The 26,118-nt window shown below is 47.1% G+C and overlaps 1 protein-coding gene across 1 annotated transcript in view; it reads right to left on the minus strand.

The window, feature by feature from the left end:
* The window catches only part of DNAH8 (dynein axonemal heavy chain 8), a 313,181-nt gene that overhangs the window by 78,207 nt on the left and 208,856 nt on the right, over positions 1 to 26,118 (minus strand). The window contains exons 73-79 of the mRNA XM_066361430.1: positions 24,765 to 24,870; positions 22,372 to 22,624; positions 22,064 to 22,254; positions 15,120 to 15,241; positions 11,395 to 11,513; positions 9,705 to 9,907; positions 20 to 93 (exon numbers count right to left, since the gene is read on the minus strand). Coding sequence (XP_066217527.1) covers positions 20 to 93; positions 9,705 to 9,907; positions 11,395 to 11,513; positions 15,120 to 15,241; positions 22,064 to 22,254; positions 22,372 to 22,624; positions 24,765 to 24,870 — 1,068 coding nt within the window. The remainder of the gene's footprint in view (positions 1 to 19; positions 94 to 9,704; positions 9,908 to 11,394; positions 11,514 to 15,119; positions 15,242 to 22,063; positions 22,255 to 22,371; positions 22,625 to 24,764; positions 24,871 to 26,118) is intronic.

Genomic DNA, 26,118 nt, shown 5'->3' on the forward strand with positions numbered 1-26,118 from the left:
GTGCTTGTCCCCCGCGCACCTGCTGCATGGACATCTGGATCAGCTTCCGAGCGTGTACTTCCTGGCCCTGCCCCATGGAGATCGTTCGGCATTCTGCAACGAAGAAGGTTCACTGTGTTAAAATGCAGATTTTATAACCGGATTGGGACAAGAAATTAATTTCAGAATGGTCCCTGTCTCCCTCTCGCAAAGAAGAACGGCTGTTACTCTGACAGGTGTGGCCTCAGGTTGTGTGGATGGGAGAAATGAGCGGAGCAGAAACTGGAGGAGCCACCAGAAAAGGAGAGAGAGACAACAGGCACAGGCGGGGACTTTCAGAGCGTGTGGGGGTCTTTGGAGGAAACGAGAAGAAAGGCTGATGGTGCGAGAGGCCGCACACATTACCGTAGACACTTGGAGGGAAAGAGGGCTTTTAAAGCTGCTGTATTAGAAAACCTCCTTTGGTGTTTTGCAGCTGCCTCAGCAGAGATTTCATTGGTTTTTCATTCTTTTAGGATGAAGGCTTGCAGAATTCTCTGTTCTTTTATTGTTTGCACGTCCGTTCGCTTTTTGAGATGGAACTTGAGGTAGCTCCGCCCTGTGAGGGCTGCATTCAGGGGGAACTGCCCCTCGGATTAAATCGCCACCTTGGAAGTGAGCGTGAAGACAAAGGGGGGGGGGTCACTGGGAGGCGGGAGTGTGCTTAGAGTTTGGAGAGAACACACTACGGGGGCTCACAGGGAAACGTCCTGTCCCAGGCTGAGAGCCACATTCGCGTCCTGCCATCTGGATTCACGAAACTGAAGAAGTGTATGAATCGTGCGAGTGAAACTCGAACTGGAAGTTGACTTTTAGGCACGCCTTTGTGGACCCGGATTTTCTTGAGTCTGAGGGGCATGACCTGGGCACCTGGACAGGGGGTCGGCAGAGACCCCGGGAGGCGGCCTGTGCTTCTGGCCCGCTCTGCAGGAGGAGTCCGGGTCCTCAGGAGAATGGGCTGCTGAGGTTGGGCCGACAGTGAGCCTGGTCTGGGGACTGCCCGGAGAGGCTACGAGGCGCTGGAGGACTCGTGGGATGGGGAGGGAACCCGAGAAGAAGTTTCCACCATTTAAACACCACTGTGTGGTCTATAGTCAGAGATTCCATAGGGTTTGCAGGGTGCCACGTAGGGACTGTCTGTGGACTCAGGGCGCTGGGGGAAGGATTGACAAGCTCTCTTGGAGAATCAGGAAATGTAATAGGCCAAGGGTTACTGAACAAAGCTGAATCCCCCCCCCCCCAAAGACCACAGGGTGTCTCTGCTGCCAGGGACATCCCAGAAGAACCCACACGACCTATAAAAGGAGAAGGGAGGTGGGACTTGAGTGGGAAGTGGCTCTGGAGGGTACGAAGAGATACTGAACACACACACACATGCTCAGATGCTCAGTGGCTCAGTGGGGGAAGGCTGATGTGGGCAGAGTATTAGCACGTGAGTGTGAGTCACAGCCTGTCTCCTCTCCTTCCAACTCTTCTGAAATACACCTTCTAAAAAGAACTGGTGTTTGTTCAGGTGGCCTGAGTTTCTTATAACGATCCAGGTAAGGGGTCGAGAGGAGACTCAGAGGCAGCATCTGACCACTTCTCGACATCTCCACTCCTCATCCCCTGGTCCAAGTGACCACCACCGCCTGCCTGGAGTTCTGCACGGCCTCCTAACTGGGCGCCCCACTCCCACTCTCATCCTCTGCTAGCTTATCTCCCCACTGCAGACAGAGGAATTCCTTCCAGCCCCAAATCAGCTTCTGTCCACCCTCTCTGCTCAGAACCACCTGATGGCTCCCATTTCATTCTCAATGAAATCCAAAACCAATCCAGAGTTCTTGACTATAGCATCTAAGACCCTACACAATCGGTCCCCACTGCGGCCACACTCTACACACACACAGACACACACACCTTTTCTTACCTGGGCACTCTCCCCTCATTCACTCATTCTTCTCCTGCTGCACGGGCCCCCTCACAGACGCTCTGGCTGTTCCCGCTGCCTGGAATGTGCTTCCTGGTCAGGGGCACAGACTCCCCTCCCCACCTCTCAGCCTTGCTCACCCTCTCTACGAGGCCTCCTAGACCGTCCGGTCTAAAGCAGCACCCCGCCCCCCATCTCTCTGCCCCTTATCCTGCTTCATTCTTAGCAGATGGTATCCTTTCCCCAGCGTATTACAGCCTCGCTTGCTTATCAGCTGTTGTCTGCTCTGCCCCACGCTAGAACGTCAGCTCCACGAGAGAAGGGCCTTAGATCACGGCGTCCCTCCCAGCACCTCGACAGTGGCCGGCACTCAGCAGATGCTCCACAACTCTTTTCTTCAACTCTTCAAGTGGACATATCATTCACGCATCATAGTAAAGTATACAATTTGAATTGTGTTTTTAGTACATTTATAAAGTCATAGAACCATCACTGTTATCTAACCTCAGAACATTTTCATCAGCCCCCCCCCTGCCAAAAAAACCCGGTATCCATTACAGCAGGGGTCCCCAAACTTTTTACACAGGGGGCCAGTTCACTATCCCTCAGACCATTGGAGGACCAGACTATAAAAAAACTATGAACAAATCCTTATGCACACTGCACATATCTTATTTTAAAGTAAGAAAACAAAATGGGAACAAATACAATATTTAAAATAAAGAACAAGTAAATTTAAATCAACAAGCTGACCAGTATTTCAATGGGAACTATGCTCCTCTCACTGACCACCAATGAAAGAGGTGCCCCTTCCGGAAGTGCAGCGGGGGAGGGGCAGATAAATGGCCTCAGGGGGCCTCATGTGGCCCGCAGGCCGTAGTTTGGGGACCCCTGCATTACAGTCTCTTCCCACCTACCCCCTCCTCCTACCCTGGCGCTCACTAGAAAAACAACGGAGAATCAACAGACCAAAATGATCTTCTTTGAAAACATCAACAAAATTGACTTCCGGGGGGGACTCTCCAGCGAGGATGGCTGCAGAGGGTCTTGGGAGCGCTGCTGCAGGTGACGTAGCAGAATCACTCCCTGGTGGTCTGGGGTTTGGTTTTAGTCTTTGTTTTCTGGTTGTTTGTATTTGAGAGACTTTAGTAAGTTTTAAACTGCCTTTCCATTTCTTTCCTAAAATAGGTTGTGAATCTTTCACTTTGCCTCTTTTAAAAAAAAAAATTTTTTTTTTTCTAATTAAGCAATATATGTTTATAGTAAGAGCCTTGGAAAATATAGGCGAGCATAAAGAGGAAAATAAAAATCACTACTATCCCTCCCTAGAGACCTTCATTCTCATCTTTTTTAATAGACACAACGCGCAATCCCTCACCCTCGTTTCAAAATTCAAAACGCTCTAAACACTGAAAGTTCTGCTATAAAATTATTTTAGTGGCATAAGCTGCCCTGAATGGATATGAGGCTATTTATAGTCTTATTCATCACTATCTTTATGAATACTAATACTCTTATCTGTAATGTGTATTATAATAATATATGGAATACTACCTGTCTCAAAGCTTGAAAATTCTAATTTCTGAAACATATCTTGTTCCAAGCATTGAATAAGGAATTGTGCACTGATCCATATTGAAAACTGTATATATGTATTATATGTATGTATATTATGTTTATACACATTACATATCACATATATACATATGAAATAACGCACTCTACTTCCTAACAGGTTTTTTTTTATTTTTTTAAATATTTTATTTATTCATTTTTAGAGAGAGAGATAAGGGGGAGGAGCGGGAAGCATCAACTCCCATATGTGCCTTGACCAGGCAAGCCCAGGGTTTCGAACTAACAACCTCAGTGTTCCAGGTTGATGCTTTATCCACTGCACCACCATAGGTCAGATACCTAACAGCATGTTGTGAGCATTTTACTGTCACTAAATATCATCAGAGAGAAGTTTTTAATGGTGACAGTGTGTTCCATTATGCTGATAGCTCAGCCTTCGACCCTTTTGTGTATTTAAGACATTTCCAACATTCCAGTATTATAAATAGCACTGGATTAAACATTCTTGCATATAAATCTTGATGTGTATCTCTCAGTGTGTTCTTAGGAGACATTCTTACGCGAAGACTACTTGGGACAAAGCGTACACTTTCAAAGAGGATTGGTGGCATCTGTAAAGAGGACTGCGGGGTCCCCAGCTGAAACGGGAATGCTGTGATTCCTAACCTGCACTCGCCCTTGCTTGTATTAATATACATACTTTATGGCCCTGGCCGGTTGGCTCAGCGGTAGAGTGTCGGCCTGGCGTGCGGAGGACCCGGGTTCGATTCCTGGCCAGGGCACATAGGAGAAGTGCCCATTTGCTTCTCCACCCCGCCCTCCTCCCTCTCTGTCTCTCTCTTCCCCTCCCGCAGCCAAGGCTCCACTGGAGCAAAGATGGCCCGGGCACTGGGGATGGCTCCTTGGCCTCTGCCCCAGGCACTAGAGTGGCTCTGGTCGCGGCAGAGCGACGCCCCAGAGGGGCAGAGCATCGCCCCCTGGTGGGCAGAGCGTCGCCCCTGGTGGGCGTGCCGGGTGGATCCTGGTCGGGCGCATGCGGGAGTCTGTCTGACTGTCTCTCCCCGTTTCCAGCTTCAGAAAAATACAAAAAAAAAAAAATATATATATATATATATATATACACACACACACACACATACTTTAACTGACAGAGCTTCTGACGTAGCTTCCTATATACAGAAGTTTAAAACTTTATCCAAATAATCTTTCTTGTCCCTGTAGTTTTAAACGCAGGTACTATGATCAAGGAAATCTTACACACCACAGTATTATATCGCTACTCATAGATTCTTTTTATCCTTTTTTTTTTTTTACTTTTTTTTTAATTTTTATTTAGTGAGGGGACAGGAGGCAGAGACAGACTCCCACATGTGCCCCGACTGGGACCCACTCGGCATGCCCACTAGGGGGCAATGCTCTGCCCATCTGGGGCCCTTGCTCTGTTGCAACTGGAGCCATTTTTTTAGTGCCTAAGGAGCCATCCTCAGTGCGGGGGCCAACTCACTCTAATGGAGCCATGGCTGCAGGAGTTGGAAGGGGTGAGAGAAAGAGAGTGAGAGAGAAGTGGTAGGGGAAGGATAGAGAAGAAAATGAGCACTTCTCCTGTGTGCCCTGACCAGGAAATCGAACCTGGGACATTCATATGTCTGGCCAATGCTCTACCACTGAGCAAACCAGCCAGGGCATTTTTATTCTTTTATAGCTTAACTTAAACCATTTAAAACCTTAATCAACGTGGAACTTACTTTGGGGTTTAATGTGAGGTAAAAATCGTTACTTTTACCTAAAGGTAACCTGCTACCCCAACACTGTTTATTTAATTCATTTTCCTCCACTGATTTGAAATGTGAATCTCATCATAGGCTAAGCCATTACCTATTCGAGTCTAATTTGGGGCCTTTAATTTTGCTCCGTTGATCTGTTTATCTACTCAGAGCCCTCTTTACACTGATTAAATTATCTCAATTTGATAGAGCTTCAAAAATCTGATGGTATTTACTCCCCATTATTCTTTTTCCTTTTCAAGCTTTCTTGGCTATTCTCGTTTATTTATTGTTTTTAAATGATCTAAGATCCCTCTCCTATCTCATTAGAGAAAAAAAAATACTGTTGGAATTTCAATTAGACTTGCATTCAATTTATAGATTAATTTAGAGACTATTGACATCTTTACAATATTGAATCTTTCTATGGGTATGTGGTTTAACTTTCCATTATTTTATCCTACTTTAATGTCTCTAAGAAAGTTTTATAGTTTTCTTCTAATGGGTATTTTAAAAATTATTTCACAGTTTACTTTTATTGCGATAGTGAATGGGATTTTTACATTTTATTTTACAAGATGCTCCATTGATTTTTTTAATGGATTTGTTTTGTGACCAGCCACCTTACTGAACTATCTTGTTAAGTCTAATAGTTTCCAGTTGATTCATTTGTTTTTAGTTAGACGATGACACTGTCTGAGAGTACCTATTTTCCCGTAGTCATATCTTTTCTTTATTATCCTTACAATACATTAGCTATATCTTCCATAACAATGCTAAATAACAGTGGTGGCAGCTGACATCTTTATCTTCTTCTTGACTTGAATGTGCATGTCTCAAGTCATTCATCAATCAGTTTGATGTTTGAAGTTCATGTTCATCTTCTGGTTATACATTTTAACAGCTAAATACAAATATTAAATTTTTACAAAATGTTTTTAAGCATCTATCAAGGTAATAATACAATTGCTTAAGGGAAAATCTTTCACTTATTGTTGTGGTGAGATTTTTTTTTTTTTATTATCATAGCTTTCTTATTTCAACTATTTATTCTCACTTGGTCAAGACACATTATTTATTTATTGCATGTTCTTTTTTTTTGTAATGTTACACCGAATTTCTCTTGCTCGCGTATTAGTTAAGATCCTTATATTTATATTGATAAGTTGGTCAATTTGTGGTTTTCTTTCCTTTCCCAGTTATTATCTTGGTCTGTTTTTGGTATCAGGATAAAGCTATTCCCTTGAGGAGGAAATGGACCCTATTTTCCTGTGTGCTGGAATGAAATACAGCACACGGGCATTTTAAATGACTTAGCAAAAACATCGTACAAAGCCAGAGCCTTTGCTGAGGAGACCATTGCAAACTTCTAACTCTTCTCTTCTTGATTATTAGTCTATTTAGACCTTTCGACCTCTTCTGAGAAAATTTGTATTTTTCTACAAACGTGTCAATGTTATTAAAAGTTTATTACCATAATTACATGTCATTCTCTTAATTTTTTATTTGTATGTTGTTTACTCATTTTCTCATTCATTCTTTTGTATATTTGTGAGTCTGTATTTCATTTGTTCTCTTTTATTTGTATTTGGGTTCTATTTTTCTCTTTTTTGATGTCTCCAACTTACTTTTTTAATTGAATTTATTGGGGTGACATCAACTTATATAATTACATAGGTTGCCGCCACGGCCAGTTGGTTCAGTGGATAGAGTCTCAGCCCGGCATGCGGAAGTCCCAGGTTCAATCCCCAGTCTGAACGCACAGGAGAAGTGACCATCTGCTTCTCTCTCCCTCCTCCTCCCCACCCTTCTTCTCATCTTGCAGCCGGTGGCTCCGTTGGTCCGAGCATTGGCTTCAGATGCTGAGGATAGCTCTGTTGATTTGAGCATCAGCCCCAGAGAGGGGTTTCCGGGTGGGGACCCCAGTTGGGGAGCATGAGGGAGCCTGTCTCTCTATTTCCTCTCCTCTCATTTAAAACAATTACATAGGTGTCAGGTGTACCATTCCATAACACATCATCTGTACACTACACCATGCGTTCCCTACCCCAGGGCAAGTCTCCTTCCATCACCATTTACCCCCCCCTTCTATTTTCAAACTTTCTATTTTTAGATATGCCCTTCCCATGGGACCCCCTGTCCCTCACCCGGGCTCCCAGGAGAGCTCCATGCTGAGCCTGTGCCTCGGCTGCCCTTGCACAGACACCCAGTGCTTTGGTGCAGAATTTCTCTGCTCTGAGTCTCTCACTGCAGAGCTTGGCAGGCACTCAACAGTATCCATAATGAGTGTTCCTTCTCTTCTTTTCCTCAAAATTGACTTGGCCCCATCCCTCAAGTCACTGTCAGGTAACTGGTTAATTCATCCAGTGAAGGCAGTGAGAGAGAATGAAAAAGAGAGACCACTGAAGTGGGGTTTCCCCGTGAGCCCTGAATCAGATCTGTCACCACCTGGCTCTCTGGTCTTGTCCCCAGACCTTCAGTGTCAAAACCAAATCTACTTCAGTTTAGTCTCCTAATCAAGTAGCCAAAAGAATCTTGAACAATTGTTGGAAAAACAAAGTAGTAGCAAGAAATGGAAATCACCAAATTGCCGAGCAAAGTAGCATGATAACATGTAATATAACACGAAAGGTGATAGCACCAGTCTGGCCTGAAATATTTACTGTCATAGCTAAAATTTCTCCCAAAGATTCTGAATTTATTAATTCTATTTTTAAACCTTCCTCCTAGACAGCAGCATTATTAATATTTGAAATGATAACTCTAGTGAAATATGCTCTTCTTCTAGAAACAGTATTCCCTCCCAAGAAACACCCCCTACTCTAGCTCCATGTATGTGGTTCCTGCTGTGAGCCCATCTTCACAGCAACAGCTCATTGGCCCAGAAAGGAGCACATGACCAAAGCAAAGCCAATGAATTTCTTTCCTGGCTATTTTATCTTGGCACCAAGAGAGTAAGGGGAGTTTCCCTGGGAGTGCTGAACTTACAATACATGGAAGCCTGTGAGCCACCAGAGGCCATGAGTTTTGTCACATGGAGATTGGTTGTGGCAAGATAGAAATAAAGAAGCCTCTTTGCAGAGAAAAGCAGAGCATAGGAGCAGCTGGACAAAGACCCACAGAGGAATAGACCTGAGAAAGATCTGCAAGCTACAAGGCTGTGAGAGAGGCACCACTCCTAGACAAGTACAAATGACTAGCACGCCGCAGAAAATACCAGAGCAAAACAGCCCGTTTCAAAGATGGCTAATGAGACTTAACCATGAGCAACTGCCAAAAGAGCCATATAAAACATAGAATAGTGTGGTGACAAGGAACAGAGCAAAGTCAAGATGAGAAAGGTGGGCGTGAACATAGCCCATGCTACCTGAGCTAATGGTTTACAGTAACTTCTTAGTGCAGAGGGACAGATGACTGAATTGATCATGTATCATGTTTATAGTATCTATATAATACATTCAACGTGAACTTTATTTCATAGGGTAGGATTAGTGATTCATAATCAATCACTTTTATAATCTTTATAAAGACATCTGAACCTGGAAGATCCCAAATGGTAACTCCAACCACATTCAGATTTCCAGAGGCTCAAGAGCAGACAGACAGCCTTCCTGTGAGAGGATGGCTCTATCCAGTCAGGACGGCTCTGCATCATGCAGGTCCCTGTCCTTCAGTTCTGCCCTCACAACTTGGGTATTTACAGCTCCTTTTCTTGTCTCCTCCTCCTGGAATAACTCTCCCTCTATTTCTCACCATCCCACCTAACAAAATTGTATCTATTTTTTTAGCTCCTACTCAAAGTGTCATCCATGGGATCCCTGTACCCTGTGCAGCCCGAGCAGCTCTGGATCTTGTAATCAGACATGTCTACGTAACTGTGTTACAACAGTCCTCACGTGGTCTTTAATTAAGTATCGACATGTCTGTCTTTCCCAGCAGCTGTGTGGCGTTCCTCTCTGTACTCCCGGAGTCTATCGCACTGCTGGAACTAAATGAATCCCCAATTACTATGTATCACAACGGCTATAGTTTCTTAAAATTTGTGGCAAAGTACTTTGTTGTAATTTTATATAGACATGGCAATAAAATTTGCTCTTGTATGTTCATTCTTGCTAGTCTACTATCCATGTAGTATGGTCACCTGCTTACAAGTTAATATATATATATATGTGTGTGTGTGTGTGTGTGTGTATATATATATATATATTTGGCGTGATATATATATATGGCAGGTGAGTTTGTTCCCCTCTGCACAAAGCTCTCTCTCTCTCCCAACCTCACCCTAGAAGTTCTGAAAAGAGAGCAAAGAGGAAGGAATTTAATATTTTTTCTGACTCAGTTTTATGGATATATTTCTAATCAGTGATAAAGGTATGAAAGATAAAACTTGTGGCTTAAGTGTGAAAGTTTCACCAAATTTCACAGACTGCTGATCATACCCAGCTTCAGTTTCTTGGCCAATGCGTCAATTTGAATTGTGGGATCCGACCCCATGGAGAGGAAACATATCAGAGGGGTTCGCGTGTCACTTTCTTCCCAGGTTTTCTCCAGGTTTAAGATAACTGGTTCTGTGTACTTCTCCTCCAGAGAATCTGCAATATACTTTCTTGCTTGAAAAACAGTACGGTCTGGGCACCAAGACCTGAAAATGAATATGAGTTAGAGGGAAACATTTAGCCTGTTCGTTTTGTACCCTATCTCATTCTAAGCATGTAAAGAACATATTTAATTAGCAAAGGACAAAAAGCGGTCTCCGTTATGCAGATCTGAGTAAGCGGGAGTGCAAGGTGGTCCACCCCTGGATGAGTGCAAATTTAATCAGGCGGTCTTGGTGCTAGGCGCTGGTCAGCAAGCAGAGCAGAGCCCTTAAAACCACGGTCTGTTGTCGGCTGGGAAGGGGACTTAGAAGTCAGCTGACCCAAGTGTCTCATTTTCAGAAGAAACAGCAACTACTCTGAAACGTTAATTGGTTATTCACTGACAGGTATTTATCAAGTGCCTACTGCACATCAGGCCCCCTCAGCAGTGCAGCAAGGAAAGGTGCCCCTGTCCGCTCCGTGCACGGTAGGGGCGACCCGCTGCACACCAGGAAGCTCAGCAGTCTTCAGGGGGAGAATTGGGGTGTTAAAAATTGATCAGCACGGGTTTAATACCTCCTGGGTCTCCTACATTGCAGTGGGTTCTAAACACAACGATGCATTAAATAATTTCATTTGATATTGGATCTCTTAAATCACAGACCAATTCTGTGAATTATACTCTTCATTCGATGAAGATTCGGGTTTAAAACAATGGGCAAAGCATCGACACATTTATTCCAACAAAAACAAGGAGCTCCTTCCGACTCTGTAGACCATGAGGTCGCCATTGCTGACTGCTGTGATCACTCGCCATGAGTGACAATACCCAGAAAACAACTTCTTGTAAGAAATGCAAGCTCAGGTCGGCATCTAACATTGGGAAAGACAAAAATCTACTCCAAAATTATCCAACACCTTTCTGTTAATCCTTTGGTGGTCTCGTCTGCCCCTAACTCCGTCCTCCTTGCTTGCCCACCAATCTGATCTCTCTCTTTCTCTTTCTCTCTCTCTCACACACTTGTCTAATATAGAACCCTTCTTTGAGCTACTTGATAGTGAGAAAATGTGAAAAGTGTGAAAGAAAAGAAAAAAAGAGTGTCCTTAACATCAATTTCAAACTTTTGCTCCTATGTTAATAGTCAGGCCTGCATTATACATTTCTCTAGGGCAATAGTTATGATCTTTTCCCCTCAGATGAAAATGAATTTCAGCTTATAAGCTAATTGCCCTGTAACATCCAAGTTCTATTTTTTCAAGAAGTAAATTCAATAATAAATCAAGAATAGATTGAATAATACAAGCATATTTTTCATGTTTTGCTTAGTTTTGTTTTTTTGCTAAAAGCACAATCATTAATACATTGTCAAAACACACCATCCCCATTTCCACCATCCCCATCTTATCTGTCTGTCAAGGGACCAAAGCCCTGCCCTCCAAACCCGCAGCTGGGAAGCAGGCACATTTCTTACAACAACCCCTGGGACACAGCGCAGTACACCCACTGAGCTGAGTGCTGTAACGTGCCAACACGACGCGTCCCTGTTCTCACCTGATGAGTAGCAGCTTGTGGCAGGTGTCCAGAGAATCGTTATACCCGTCGGGGATAATTTCTTCCTCTGGAGCGTCTTTATCAAACCAACTTTTCCAGCCCTTCTCATTACGAGAGATCTAAAACAGACGAGCCGATCAGCGAGCTGAAATATACTGCAGAGGATGCTGCGGCACCTCAGAGGGTCACTCTTTCTAGGCCTGTCACTTTTTTAAATATAACCACACAATTCTTTTTTTTTTTTTTCAAAATATCAGTGACTCCAATAACATGAGTATTACTATTCCCTTCCAGTTTCCCCCTTTGCTTTTCTACATTAGTCACTGAAGTTAGGACCATGTATCCATTACACTAAATGACTGGGCAGGAGAAAACCGTAGACCAGCGTTTGTCAACCTCAGCATGCCTGGTATTAGGGCCAGATCACTTTTTGTTTTGGGGGGCTGTTCTGTGCACTGTGGGGTATTTTGCAGCATCCCTGGCCTCTGCCCACTAGATGCCAATAATACCCTTCCCCCAACTTGTGTCAATCAAAAACTTCATTGTCGAGGTCGCCAGTTCGAAACCCTGGGCTTGCCTGGTCAAGGCACATATGGGAGTTGATGCTTCCTGCTCCTCCCCCCTTCTCTCTCTGTCTCTCTCTCTCCTCTCTCTCTCCCTTTCTCTCTCTCCTCTCTAAAAAATGAATAAATTAAAAAAAAAAAAAAAAAAAAAAAAAAAACTAAGCATGGCCCTGGCCAGTTGGCTCAGCAGTAGAGCATCGGCTTGGCGTGCGGGGGACCCGGGTTCGATTCCCGGCCAGGGCACATAGGAGAAGCGCCCATTTGCTTCTCCACCCCCCCCCCTCCTTCCTCTCTGTCTCTCTCTTCCCCTCCCGCAGCCGAGGCTCCATTGGAGCAAAGATGGCCCGGGCGCCGGGGATGGCTCCTTGCCCTCTGCCCCAGGCACTAGAGTGGCTCTGGTCATGGCAGAGCGACGCCCCGGAGGGGCAGAGCATCGCCCCCTGGTGGGCAGAGCATTGCCCCCTGGTGGGCATGCTGGGTGGATCCCGGTTGGGCGCATGCGGGAGTCTGTCTGACTGTCTCTCCCCATTTCCAGCTTCAGAAAAAGAAAAAGAAAAAAAAAAACAAAAAAACTTCATTGTCCAATGCTCTCTAAAGCAGGGGTGAGGGAGTGGCACAAAGTCGCCCTGGATTGAGAATCACTGACAGAGACCGTTCTGATAAGCTAACCTCTCAACGTTGACCTTCTACTTAAAATACCGATGGAAGGCAGCACCAAAACTTTCATTTTCCTAGTGGTCCCCTGCCTTGAGGCCTTAAGCCCAAGAATGGAAGACGTCTTTCCAAGAGCTGGTCTCAAACACCCGTTCTTCCTGACGCAGGGGAGGAGTGCAGGTCCTCAGAGGCACTGTGAGGGGCTCTGTGAAGCCCAGGTGCTGGAAAAGCCACTCACAACGCTACAGATCGGCGAGCCCGACACTGCTCCCCAGCAACGACCAGCCTGGGTACTGAGACCGTGTCTGTAAGCGTGTCCGAAAAGCCAAGGTAAGCGCCAACAGCAAATAGCACATGACCATAAAGCAGAGACGACATGCCAGACCCAAGCACTGTCCTTTTTCTCCTGTTATCCCCACTCTTTACTGAGGCACAGAGAGGTTCAACAGCTGCTCAAAGTCCACATCTCACAAACAAGTCATCATATAGGATACAGAGAGAGACTGCAAATTACCAACAATAACTCAGTCACTCCAACTTTGTCCCTGGGACACTAAAAGATGGAAGAAGATTTCTGAACTATTTCACAAGTGTCACCTCACTCTTGATTCAAAGAAATCTTCCTGGCACAGGGCTTGGCAGGCCTGGGTGCTACTGTAGCCCCACAGTAGTGCAGTGGTACTTGCGTGCTGTTACCCATGGCGCCCCCTGCAGGCCTCCTCCACACTAGCGGCCAGAGAGCAGGAGGCACAGGAAGAAAGTGGGTGTTGATTCCCAGCCTACAGGCCTTCCGTCTGCTAATTTTGATTCTATCACAGGACAGCCTCCAGGGTGAGCTGCAGCTGTGATGGGCAGTGGGATGACTTCCAGCCCCTGGCTGCCCACCTCTCTTCCCCACTCCTTTCCTGCCCTCTGTGCTAGCAAACACCACTTCCAAGTGCTAAACCGTTCGTCCTGGGATGCCAGGGCAGGGCAGCTGCTGTTGGAGGCTGGTTTTGATTTAATTGCAAACACCCGCTCAGCTGGGAGACTGACCACCTTGTACGTCCTCCCTTCCTCCCCACAGACAGGGCTGCCTGATGGCGGGCTCCCAGTGAAGTTCTGCCACTTTCCCGAGAATGGCGCCTCCCGGCGTGTCTGGCCCCATCCAGTGGTGTGAAAGGAGCTGGAGAGAAATAACTCAAGTTGTCAGAGAAAGAGCATGAGGCCAAATTACCACTCTACACTTCCCTGTCCGTGTGGCCTCGGGCAAGCACTCACCCCTTTGAATCTCGGTTCTCTCTTATACAGGGCAGGACTGACATCACCTCCCATGCAGGGTGACTGTGCTGCCCGGAACCCAGTCCAGGCCACAGTCTGCAGCAGCAGCGACCCGATTCAACACCATGGATACTTAGATGTAACTGACAGTGGCGAGCGATAACACATAGTCCGCTATTGATGTAAGTAACCAGCGGAGGGCCTGAGTTTCCAGTGGCTTTTCCAGTGGTGCTTGAAGGTCCCCCTTATCCTGTCCCCTAGTAGACAAGGACCACTCTTTCGGTCAAAGAAATTGTTTGAACGTGAGGGACTCATCTCTGGCTGTAGTAGAAAACAAAGCTCCAGTCCACCCCAGGTGGAATCCAGGGACTTAATCCAGTGGAGTCTGACCCAACCGAGGCTGAATGTGTAAAGAATCTATCTGTAGAGAGTCCTAGAAACACCACTAAATGAACACACGTTGTTTACAAGAGCAGGGTGGTGGGGGCAGGGGGAGGGGAGGGAGTCACATGACGGCAGCAGGAGGCACCTGCCGACCTGTAGTCTACCCACCACCTCCTCTGTCCCCCGCCAGCAACCACAAGAAAGATGACCGTCAGCGCTGACGCAGGGATAGTGCACCCCCCCCCCCCATCAGTGACAAGCAGTTGTGACCAACAGACCCCAGTAACAAACAACGATCTCTCTTCTGACTTGCATGGTAATTTTCCATTGAGGGTTGACTCAACAACTAATTCAGAGTATCAAACTTACACTTTTAAATAAGGAGCACCCCAAGTAAACCAGGACCCGTTTCGTCATTTTCAACGTTATACTACACCATTACATCACATGATTGCTTTTTAAAAAGGAAACCTCAAGGGCTCAATTTGCCTCAAATTCGAATTTGCAAAAGTTATTTACTCAGAAACAGAAAACATAAGATCACCCACAGCCTACAATCAAAAAGTCCGCCCAGGGGTCCTGATTCCAACCCGCAGTTCCTGCAGGCTCATACATGACCCAGGCTGACCGCGCAGGAGTCGCAGGCAGCAGCCCGCACCGACGCCAACGTTCCTTACGCGGCCCTCTGTCCCAAAGCCCCCGGAGAGCCGCAGAGCCCCAGAGCCTGGAAGCTGCGCTCCGCTCCGGTGTCGACTCCTTTGAAGGAGAGACCTGTCACCAGGAGGCCCCGGTCAAACGGCCCGGGTGTGTCTGGGAGTCCAGACCTGCACTCTCCCCCCTCCCCCTCGCCCGGCCCTTCCTTACCTGGTTCATAATCTCTGCGAACTGCGGAAGTTTGTTCAGCTCCACGAGGTTCAGCCAGGTCATGTCGAGGATCCAGCGGAAGGGTTTGGGAGGGCAGGCTTTCAGGTCCAGGGCGGCTCCCCCTGGGGAGGGCGTCGGCGGGAATCGGGTCAGCGGGGCCTCGTTTTTTAGAAATGTAGTGTCCAAGCCATAAAAACGAGATAAGCATACTACGGGGGGGGGGGGGGGGGGATTGAAAAATGGTCACATTACAGAAAATGTGTTCTTTTTTTCTGGTACATTTCCTTTAAGTCTTACTGTGTTAGTTACTGATTTATAGCATCTTAGAAAATACAGATGGTAATTCCTTGTCATTTTTCTCTGCAAAGAATTGCTCTTGGGTGGATGTGTCTGTTTGCCTTTTTATTGCTCTTTAACAATCTGAAATGGACAATTTGGATATCAGTGAATAGGTTGATCTTTTCATGTGTGATTTTTTTTAAAAAAACCACTTCTTAGTCATCACACCTCCAGAAGTTTGATATTCAGTGCTATTTGTTATCAGGTCAAAAAGATGGGTAAATAAATAGATTGATATAAGACAGCTGTTGGGTTTTCAGGGGGTAACTAATGTTCAAATCACTTATTCATTCATTTATTCAACAAACATTTAGCGAGCGTTCTCTGTGTATCTGGCATATCCAGGCACCGGGCGGGAATAAAGCAGAGAAAACCAGCAAGGCTCCTGTTCTCTCAGAACGGGAATTATAGCATTGGATCGCATTTTGAAGCAAATCACAAGTCAAAGGAGCACACCCAATGTGACAATCTTTCACCCAGACACGTGACGACATTCACAACTTCAAAATTCTTCTATTGCCCATCTTTAGTAACGTTTTATCATAATAATTTCAGCTCTGTTGTTTAGTTCAGATTATGCGAAGAGTGATTCCGGAACTTTTAAATCCCATCACCTGCCTGAAGAGCTCATGCAAGCCCTCCACTTCATATACCGACCCATGGACAGAAAAGTGGGGTGGAGGGGATTACGGGGCTCTGCTCCCCCCTCCAGCACCTTCCAGAGACCGAGAACGAGCTGAAGTACTCGTGGTCCCTTTGTTGCACCCGCGGGGTCAGGGCTCCTGAGTGCCACACACCTTTAGCCCTGTCAGCGGTCCTCACCACCTGCCCTGTGCCCCCGGGGTGGGGTGGGGGCCGCTCAGCACCACACCCAGCGCTGCTGCCAACCCGAGTCTGCCGCAGACACAGCCCCTGGCGTCTCCTGCAGGCTTCGGGGTTTCCGCTTCTCTGACACAGGGACAGTCTTCCCCGCCCTTCTTGAGTGTTTCCAAACAGTGTTTCCATGTGGCCACAAGCCTCACAGACCTCAGGAGGGAGAGGGCATTCAGGCTGCATCAGTGTTTCCAAACATGCTGCACCCCTAATCTAACCCAGAACAATCACAGCCCACCCTCCTGCCCAAAATATTCTGGCTCTCTCTGACACTCACTAGCTGTGTAAACTTGGATAAAGAACTCAATGTCTCTGTTTCTTCTTCTGTCATATGAGTGTAATAATAAAATCTACCAGATTGGTTGCTATGAAAATTAAACAGATTAATTTTTTATTGATAGATTTTAGAGAGAGAAGAAAGGAGAGAGGGAGAGAGAGCAAGAGAGAGTGAGAAAGAAAAAGAGAAACATCAATTTTTTTGTTCCACTTATTTATGCATTCATTGTCTGATTCTTGTATGTGACCTGACCGGGGCTCAAACCCACAACCTTGGCGTGTCAGGACAACACTCTAACCAAATGAACTACTGGCCAGGGCCTAAATAAATTGTTGTATGTAGAAAGCCTAGGACTGTCTTGGTCCACCATAAAAGCCGTGTAATCATTAGCTGTGGTTTGACATTAACACTCTCTGTTTTGGAACTCAAGTCCAATTCAACATGGAAAATAAGAGCACACCCCCAATGGTATCTTTTGTCCATGGTTCATGACAAAAGAAAGAGGATATCTTTCTTTCTTTCTTTTCTTTTTATTAAATTTGTCGGGGTGACATTGGTTCACAGAACCATACAGGTTGATGATATCTTTCTAAAATAACTAGACAGGGAAAACAGTTCCATCAATTACTCTATGACGCAGGAGTGCCCCGGTATCTATTTCAATTTTCAAAGCGTTCTGACATTCTCAGTTGAAACAGAAAGTCAAAGGCGCTTTCCAAATTTTGCAGAAAACAAGTAGGAATTGATAACAAAGGGACAGCTGCTCTTGGGAAATCAAACATCTCTGCTGTGATAAATGAGTCTTTCTTCTTTCCTCTGTAAGCACTGAGGTCCAAATGACAAAAAGTATCAATGACCTATGGATCATACCGGTTAACTTGATAAAAACCATTAAAAATAAAGTTGTATCATCTTTGAAAAAAATAATTTCATCAAATGGAAGCCAGCTCAAAACTAACACAACCTGTATGATAAACCAGCTTTGGGTTATTAAAAAATAATAATAATAAAAAAAAAAAACAAAGAAAACCACCTCTTTTACTGCTGAGCTGACTGTATAGTTCTGTCAATCAACCTATCATACAACCCTGAATTAATCTTCCTAAAGCACTGCTCTGTTCGTGCTACCTCCCTGCTCACAGGCATTCGATGGCTCTCTATTGCCACTGAATTAAATCCCAGCTCCTCTCATTGGCTCTCCTGGCCCCGTACAACCTGGCTCTCCCTGACTCTCGGTTAGATGAAATGGGGCCGCAGCAGATATGTTCTCACCATAACCCAGATGTACAGCCTTCTTTATTTTTTTTGAGTCAAATCTAAGTCTCTTCCCAGATTCCTCCCCGCTGTGCTGTTTCTCAGTCTGCTCTGGTTTACACAGTCTGTCCCAGAGCACCCAGTCTCTTTCAGGTCAGAGCCCGAGTTTGGCTGGGCTTGCTGGGTGGGGAGGAAGGGGGACAGTCTTGTGTCTCGACAGGGAGGATGCCCCCTCAGATTGGCATGCCGCCCTCTAGTCTCTACGTGCCTTGGTCGCAGGCTGGGATCCTGTACCCAGTACTCAGCGTACATACCGTCTGAGTGAAGCCGGTCTGACCGACAGGCACGTTGGGCTGTTATCCACAGAGACTGGTCCTTCGTCTCCGGTTCAAGTTCCCTGCTCTGCAGCTTCCTGGTTTATACCCCAGACTCCTGGCATGTGCCAGCCCCTGCAACACTGCCCTGTCCACATGCCTGCCAGGCCTCGGGTACATCTGTCCCACTGCTCCCGCCGCCAAGGCGGCAAAGCAGCTTCTGAGCTGCATGTCGCTCTGGGCAGAAGGCAGGGGCGTCTCCCACCCGGTGTTCCCCAAGCACCCCCCCTACCACCCGAGGCTGAGCCTCAGGAGACAGGGAAGGGACAAAGGTCTCTGCATCTGACCTCCCTCTTCCTCTGTCTCCTCTGTCCGTGCCACGGCCCTCTGTGGACCAGGTGCCAGGTTTCCCACCCTTTCCTATGTCACAGCTGTCTCCTTCCCGGGGTCACTCTAGCTGATGAAACCCAGGAAGCAAAGCCAGCTTCCCTGTAAGGGAAGATCCACACGTGCTCTTCCCGTCCCACTTACACCCCACAGAGCGGAGGCTTTCCTAGGCTGTGAGGCCCGTTTTGCTCCCTGCTGCCTAGATTCTCACGTTCAATGTCCCCATTCCCCATGGCCCGTGCCCCCAACACTGAGGATGTGGCCCCAAGTCCAAGGGAGAGCTCCAAGGTGACTGAAGTGAGTCAAGTAGCTTTCTACATAGCAAGCTTAGACTCACCTTGTTAAAATGTCACAGAGAGCACCCGTCCATCTGGACCCTCCTCTGCAGAGCCAGCCCTGCCTCGCCCGGGGGGTACACAGCATCTCCCCCAGGGCCTCGCAGCCCTTGTACACGGAGGTACCCGCGATCGCTCTGGGAGACCACACCGCTGCCAGTCAGCGCCAGAGCCCGGCTCATGTCCCAGCTCGTGGCTGGTTCCGAGTCCTGACGCGCCTTACTGTACTGCACTTACTCCTACAAACAGCTCGACACTGACCCCTCCTGGTGTATTAGATCTGAGAAAAATAACGTGAACCAGATGACATATTCCAATTTCCTTTGAATGACAAGAAATAAAAAGTCAAAAAAGTTTGGGCCCTGGCCAGTTGGCTCAGTGGTAGAGCGTCGGCCTGGTGTGCAGGAGTCCTGGGTTCGATTCCCAGCCAGGGCACACAGGAGAAGCGCCCATCTGCTTCTCCACCCCTCCCCCTCTCCTTCCTCTCTGCCTCTCACTTCCCCTCCCGCAGCCAAGGCTCTATTGGAGCAAAGTTGGCCCGGGCGCTGAGGATGGCTCCATGGCCTCTGCCTCAGGCGCCAGAATGGCTCTGGTTGTAACAGAGCGCCCCCCCCCATGGGCAGAGCATCGCCCCCTGGTGGGCGTGCCGGGTGGATCCCGGTCAGGTGCATGTGGGAGTCTGTCTGACTGCCTCCCCGTTTCCAGCTTCTGAAAAATACAAAACAAAAAAAAAAGCCAAAGAGGTTTCAATGATTATGCAAAACTGTTTATGACTGTTTCTTAAACAGCAATCTCACGGGGATCAGAGGGAGCAACGACCTAAAGTAAGAAGAACGACCGAGTACTTGGTTATGGGTTTCCGCCCGCTTGTCGTGACAGGGATGACAAGGACAAGTGCCTCGTGGCCTTTCTCCTGGTGGCATGAACTGGGAAACACTCCACAATTCTTCCTGGGTGACCTCTCTCTGCCCCAAGACCTCGGTTCCTACCTCTGTGTCTTTGCCAGTGTCGGCCTTCTGCACACGGCCTGACCTGCCCTCTCTGCTGCCTGCTGGGGCCTCAAATTCAACACGTCTGTGCAGGAACTAGTTTCTCCTCTCCCGAGCACACGGGAGAGTCACATTTCCCTGCTCCCTTTGAAGTTACATGTGGCCACATGTCTTGCTTTGGCTAATGAAATATGAGCGTAAGCGGCACGTGTCGCTTAGGGGGTAACTTTTAAGCGCCAGCACACAATTTGTCACACCCCCAGCACACAATTTGTCACACCCAGCCCTCTGCCATAGTAATCACATAGCAGTCTGGATTCCCAGGTGACCGTGACAAGCATGTTGGAGAGAGAGAGAGCGGAGAAGTATGCCTCTGCTGTGTTAAGCCACTGCAATTTGGGGACTGTTTTTATGACTGCAAAACCCAGCCTGTGCTGACTGAAACTAGGTGCCCAAGTCACATTCATCAGCCCTGCTCCGACACCCCCAAACCGGCTTCTCTGTCAGCCCAGCAGACAGGAAATCTCTGCATCTCTGACCCCCTCTCTTGTCTCTGACGCGCGGTCCATCTTAGAGCTACGGTCCCTCCCCTCCGCGTCTTCCTGTCCGTTCCCACTGTCTTCACTCCAGGCGGGGAAGGCCTCGCCTGCAGCGGGGAGGGTGTGAACAGACTCCCGGCCCTCCTTCCCTAACCCTATCCACGTCTGTCTGCCGGGGTACCTGTCCTGTCCTCACAGACAGCGAAGGGCTCCCGGAGCGCCACATCACCACCTCACACAGCGCCTTGTTCTCGCGAGATCAGGACCCCGCCCCCCCTCCCCCCAGGAAGCAAGGCTCACCAGGTTACATGCTCCGCTCATTTCTTTCCTCGTGCCCTGTCCCTGCCTATCCTTCAGGGTCCATTTCAAATGCCACTTTCTTTACTGGTGGGGGAGCTAGAAAATGATTTATTAAACAATACACAAAGGGCAAAAAAAAAATCATAAAGAAAAGATTGGCACATTTTTTCCCCATGAATCAATCTGGAAAATCCATGGCTAAACCTGCAAAAGTCTATTTTCCAAGGAGCGTTTACTGATCTCACCAACCACATGTAAGCTCTCCCTCCTTTTTTAGACCTAACATTCTGTTCTTAGCTCTCTGCTGACACCTGGGTTACTCGGCCTCATTTTTGTGGTTATTTTTTAAATTATTTTTATATCCAATATGAGACGGTTATTTCTTTTAAAGCAATGCCTGGTTCATCTCTGTACCCCCAAATACCAGTAGGACGGGTTCGTACAGCATGTGTTCAGCAGATACTTGTTTTACTAAACCGAATGAAACTACTTTCCTCTTAATTACACTTTCCACATGGAGATAAGCAATGAATGAGAGTAACTGCAAATAAGAAATACAAGTGTGCCTTTTTTCATAGTCTTAAGAGTCATCGCCCGCCCTTGCTGAGGGGACTGCTCCATCGCAACAGAAAGCTAGTGGCCAGCATCACCGTTCCTCCCTCTGCCATCGGGTCTCCTAGTCGTGGGAATGATGCTCAAACTTCATTTAATTACATAACTAAAAAAAAAATCCTAATGTTAACACAGACCTGAATTAAGTGATCTTGAGTAACCAGAGCACCACAAATGGAAATTAGAAATAAGACAGGCAGGCCCTGGCTGGTTGGCTCAGCGGTAGAGTGTTGGCCCAGCATGTGGAAGTCCAGGGTTCGATTCTCAGCCAGGGCACACAGGGGAAGCGCCCATCTGCTTCTCCACCCCTCCCCCTCTCCTTCCTCTCTGTCTCTCTCTTCCCCTCCCACAGCCAAGACTCCATTGGAGCAAAGTTGGCCCGGGCACTGAGGACAGCTCCATGGCCTCTGCCTCAGGTGCTAGAATGGCTCCGGTTGCAATGGAGCAATGCCCCAGATGAGCAGAGCATCACCCCCTTGTGGGCATGCTGGGTGGAGCCCAGTTGGGTGCAAGCAGGAGTCTGACTGCCTCCCTGCTTCTAACTTCGGAAAAATACAAAAAAAAGAAGAAGAAGAAAGGAGATGGGTGTACAGAGAGCTTCCCTATCCTTAGAACATAACTGCCCCACTCTGCTATGAAACCGAGCCTACCGCGTACCAAAGAGCACCCCAAAAGCCATGCAAGTTGTTTGCACGCCACGGCTGTCGTCCAAACCCTTCACTTACCTTTAATGAGCGCCTGAAACTCCCGGTGCTTCACAGTTCCCCTCTGCAGATCGATCTTCAAGGTCATGAGCAGCGCAAAGAGGAATTTGTGGTTTTCGTACAGGCCTCGGACAGAGTATGCAAAAACTTCGTACGTGAGATACTCGATGATATTTGTAATTCTCTTTTGAGGGAGTGGAGACTTCTCAGATCTGCAATGCATTTTAAAAAATCAAAAAAATATAAAAAGGCGCTTTTTTTTTCTAAGAGAGCAGGAATACGAACAGAAATTTTAAGTGACTGCCCTGGGGGAAAGGGAGCGGACGCACCTGGCCATGGACTGGTCAAACAGCTTCAGGAACTGGGCCAGGGAGGTCTGGTACATGATGTTGACCATGCTCATCTCCGTGATGAGGAAGTAGAGGATGCTCCCGCGGGTGGCCGCCGGCCGGAACTCCTCCTGAGCCAGGTTGATCTTGATCTCCGTTTCCGCGGCCACGTGCAGCTTCTCACTCACTTCCGCCGCCGTCAGCTTGGTGGTTCGGAGCACACCGATGAGAGACTCATCGTCTACCAAGGAACCTAAAAACCAGACAGGAAGGCGACAGACATGGAGGACCCAGGACGGCGGAGCTGGGACGCAAGGCGCCTCGGTTCAGAAATCACCCCGTTGACTTTCAACTCCGCTTCTTCAAAGCTCACAGGGTAGGAGGGCAGATCTTAAGACACCAGCGGACTTCTAGTCCAACTGCCGTCCGATGCCTAAATTCTTCTAACGTTTCCTGCCGAGGGGGCGTCCCTCACTCTGACTAGGACCCTGCATCCCGGGGCAGCCCACACGCCTGGCCTCCATATGTCTGGAGACAAACACCACGTCTCCATCCGGCCCCAAGGGTTCCGGCCGTTCCTTATGTGACGTGGCTTCCATCTCCATCATCACCCTGACGGGTCCCCTCCACGTGCCACGGCGGGGCTGCCCCGGACGTCCCACACCAGCTCACAGGCGAACGGTGCACTCCCGACCCCTGCTCTGGACCAACAGGCCTTCCTCTGGTGGAAGCAGCTCACCAGGAGAAAAATCTCCATTTTATTTTTAGTTTCACCCTTCATTATTATTTTTAATAGAAATAACATGTCAATGACAGTAAATTCAACTTTAAGATATGGAAAGACACTCAGGACACGCTGAGCTAATGGTCATGGTGTCTGCAAAGCAGTGTTCTGGTCTCCCAAGAACTCGGGGCAGCGGGCCATCACTCTGACCACAGACCCGCCAGGTCTCCCCCAGAAGTCCGAACTGCGCCCGGCCTCACAGGAAAGAGACCTAGATCCAGCACACTCCTGGCTGCATCAGGGGAGGAGCCCTCAGCTCTCTTTGCAGGTAATCCCAGAGGTGTCCAAGTGGTGGGAGAACTGGCCGGACCAAGGAACAGACAGCTTCACTGGCCTGAGCAGAGCACTGAAGGCAGGAAAGAAGGACTCTTCCTTGAGGTCACCTTAAAGCAGGGGTCCCCAAACTTTTTGCACAGGGGGCCAGTTCACTGTCCCTCAGACCATTGGAGGGCCAGACTATAAAAAAAACTATGAACAAATCCCTATGCACACTGCACATATCTTATTTTAAAGTAAAAAAACGAAACAGGAACAAATACAATATTTAAAGTAAAGGACAAGTAAATTTAAATCAATAAACTGACCAGTATTTCAATGGGAACTACGGGCCTGCTTTTGGCTAATGAGATGGTCAATGTCCGGTTCCATATTTGTCACTGCTAGATGTAACAAGGGATATGACGTGCTTCCGGAGCCGTGAGGCGTGCATCCCACGCCACTGGAAGTAGTACTGTACGTGAGCGATGCCATGCTTTGCGTCTCTCACTGACCACCAATGAAAGAGGTACCCCTTCCAGAAGTGCGGCGGGGGCCGGATAAATGGCCTCAGGGGGCCGCATGTGGCCCGCGCGGGCCTAGTTTGGGGACCCCTGCCTTAAAGGCAGTGAGAGTAATGCATAATGTTCTTCTGGGAGGTTAAGTGCTTGTTTTTGAATCCAAGGATTAGAGTGATGCTGGGTAGTATTCATGATCAGACTAATGGTAGAATTTACAGTGCAATTATTTGCCTACTACAGAACACCTTAGTGTTTGCTGATTTTATTTCCTTAGGATAAAATATGTTTACATATTTAGAGACAGTCTTATGTCCAAATCAGAGTGTGGTACGACCAGCTGACTGCCCAGAGGAAGAATGTGACCCGCTTCTAAGTGGGAGGTCCCGTCAAAGCGAGAGGAAGCAGGGCTCCGGGTGCTCCAGCGCCTCCAGCACGGATGACACCCCTGAGAACCCACTGCGGTAACTGTGTTTCAACGTCAAATGAAACGGTCAATCTAAAAAATAAAAAATAGATCGAGCACATTAGTTTCCTTTGGGCAAGCAAATTAGCCTATTATGAGTTACCTAGCTCTATTGAGAGCCCTTATTTTTCTCAAGAGAGTGCAGTTAGATCAGGAAAACCGGGTTATTCTCAAATGTTCAGACTCTGTTTGCTAATTCAAACATCAGATTCTCTGCTGCCTCTCTTTAATGGCTGCATGGAAATTGCCTCACTTGCTTCTGCAGTGATAACTCAACTATTTCCTAACATATGTAATCATGAGGCCATTGAAAAAGAGGCCATCCTTAATTCCGAATCCATTATTTGATTACTTCTGAATAACACAATACCTTTTGTGGCACTTAATTTGAAGAGGAGGTTATCTTCGAGTTCTTTCATCTTCCGTTTGTTAAAAGTCACATCCTCCAAAAGTTTAACCCTCTCAGACTCTAGCTCCTATTATTAAGACACACAAAACAACACCGAAGTGTTACCAGCTAATTACAATAAATCCAATTGACGGGTGTTTATTATCAATTTTTAAAAGTTTAACCCCAAGTGCCTTTCGAATGACAAGAAATTACTATCATTAGTCAAACCGATCTTTCTGTATTTTTGTTCCTCTGGACAGCTTTAAAAAATGATGCCCAGTCACATTAAGTTTCCATAGCTCTTACACTGGCATGCATGAGATAACCCTGCTAAAATAATTTTGCCCAATTATGCCCAGCTGTCTTTCCGGCTCTCAGTTTATTTAAATTAGGGTGTCCCATGCTGTTAGCCCTGTTCCCACATTGCCTCTGGGAGAAATGCTAACTTTATTCGCAGTCAGAAGCAGTGAAACAAAGAGACATTAATTAATATCAAGAAGCCACTAGGCAACCCGAGCCAAATGTGAGCTCTCTTCACTTGCGACCTGCCCATAGGAGCTCCAGGCACCTCGCTTGGCACCGCCAGTTGCCAATACAAATCCACTTTCCATTATTTTGCAGCTCCTTCTACCAGTAGAGCTAAATTGGAAGTATGGGAGGTATTTTTACCTTACATAAATAGATGTATTTTTTTAATTTTATTTTGAAAATTTCAAACTTTCAGAAAAGTTGCAAGACTGATACAATGAACTCTCATAAACCTGTCACCTAGATTCACCAAAGAGCATTTTGCTTTGTCACTCTTTCCCTCTAATGTTTATCATTACTGCTGATCCATTTGCTGGTGTCACGATCCTTTATGCTTAAACACTTCAGCATATCTCCTAGAACAAGTTATTCTCTTACACAGCCACAGTGCAATTTTCAAACTCTAGAAATTTAACATGGAAATAATACTTTTGCTAATTATAGAGTAAACTGAAAAAGTCTCAATAGCATTCTTTTTTAAATTTATTTTTAATTTCTTGTTTATTTTTATTAAGTGAGAGGCAGGGAGGCAGAGTGACAGACTCCCACACGCACCCCAACTGGGATCCACCTGGCAATCCCATCTGGGACTGTTTCTCTGTTGCTTGGCAACTGAGCTATTTTAGCACCTGAGGTGAGGCCATGCAGCCATCCTGAGTGCCTAGGGCCAACCTCCTTGAACCATTTCAGCCACAGCTGTGGCAGAGGAAGAGAGAGAGAGCGCGCGAGAGAGAGGGGGAGGGGTGGAGAAGCAGATGGTCACTTCTCCTGTGTGCCTTGACCAGGAATCAAACCTGGGACTTCC

Source organism: Saccopteryx leptura, chromosome 1 (genome assembly GCF_036850995.1).
Source record: "Saccopteryx leptura isolate mSacLep1 chromosome 1, mSacLep1_pri_phased_curated, whole genome shotgun sequence".
Classification (NCBI taxonomy): domain Eukaryota; kingdom Metazoa; phylum Chordata; class Mammalia; order Chiroptera; family Emballonuridae; genus Saccopteryx; species Saccopteryx leptura.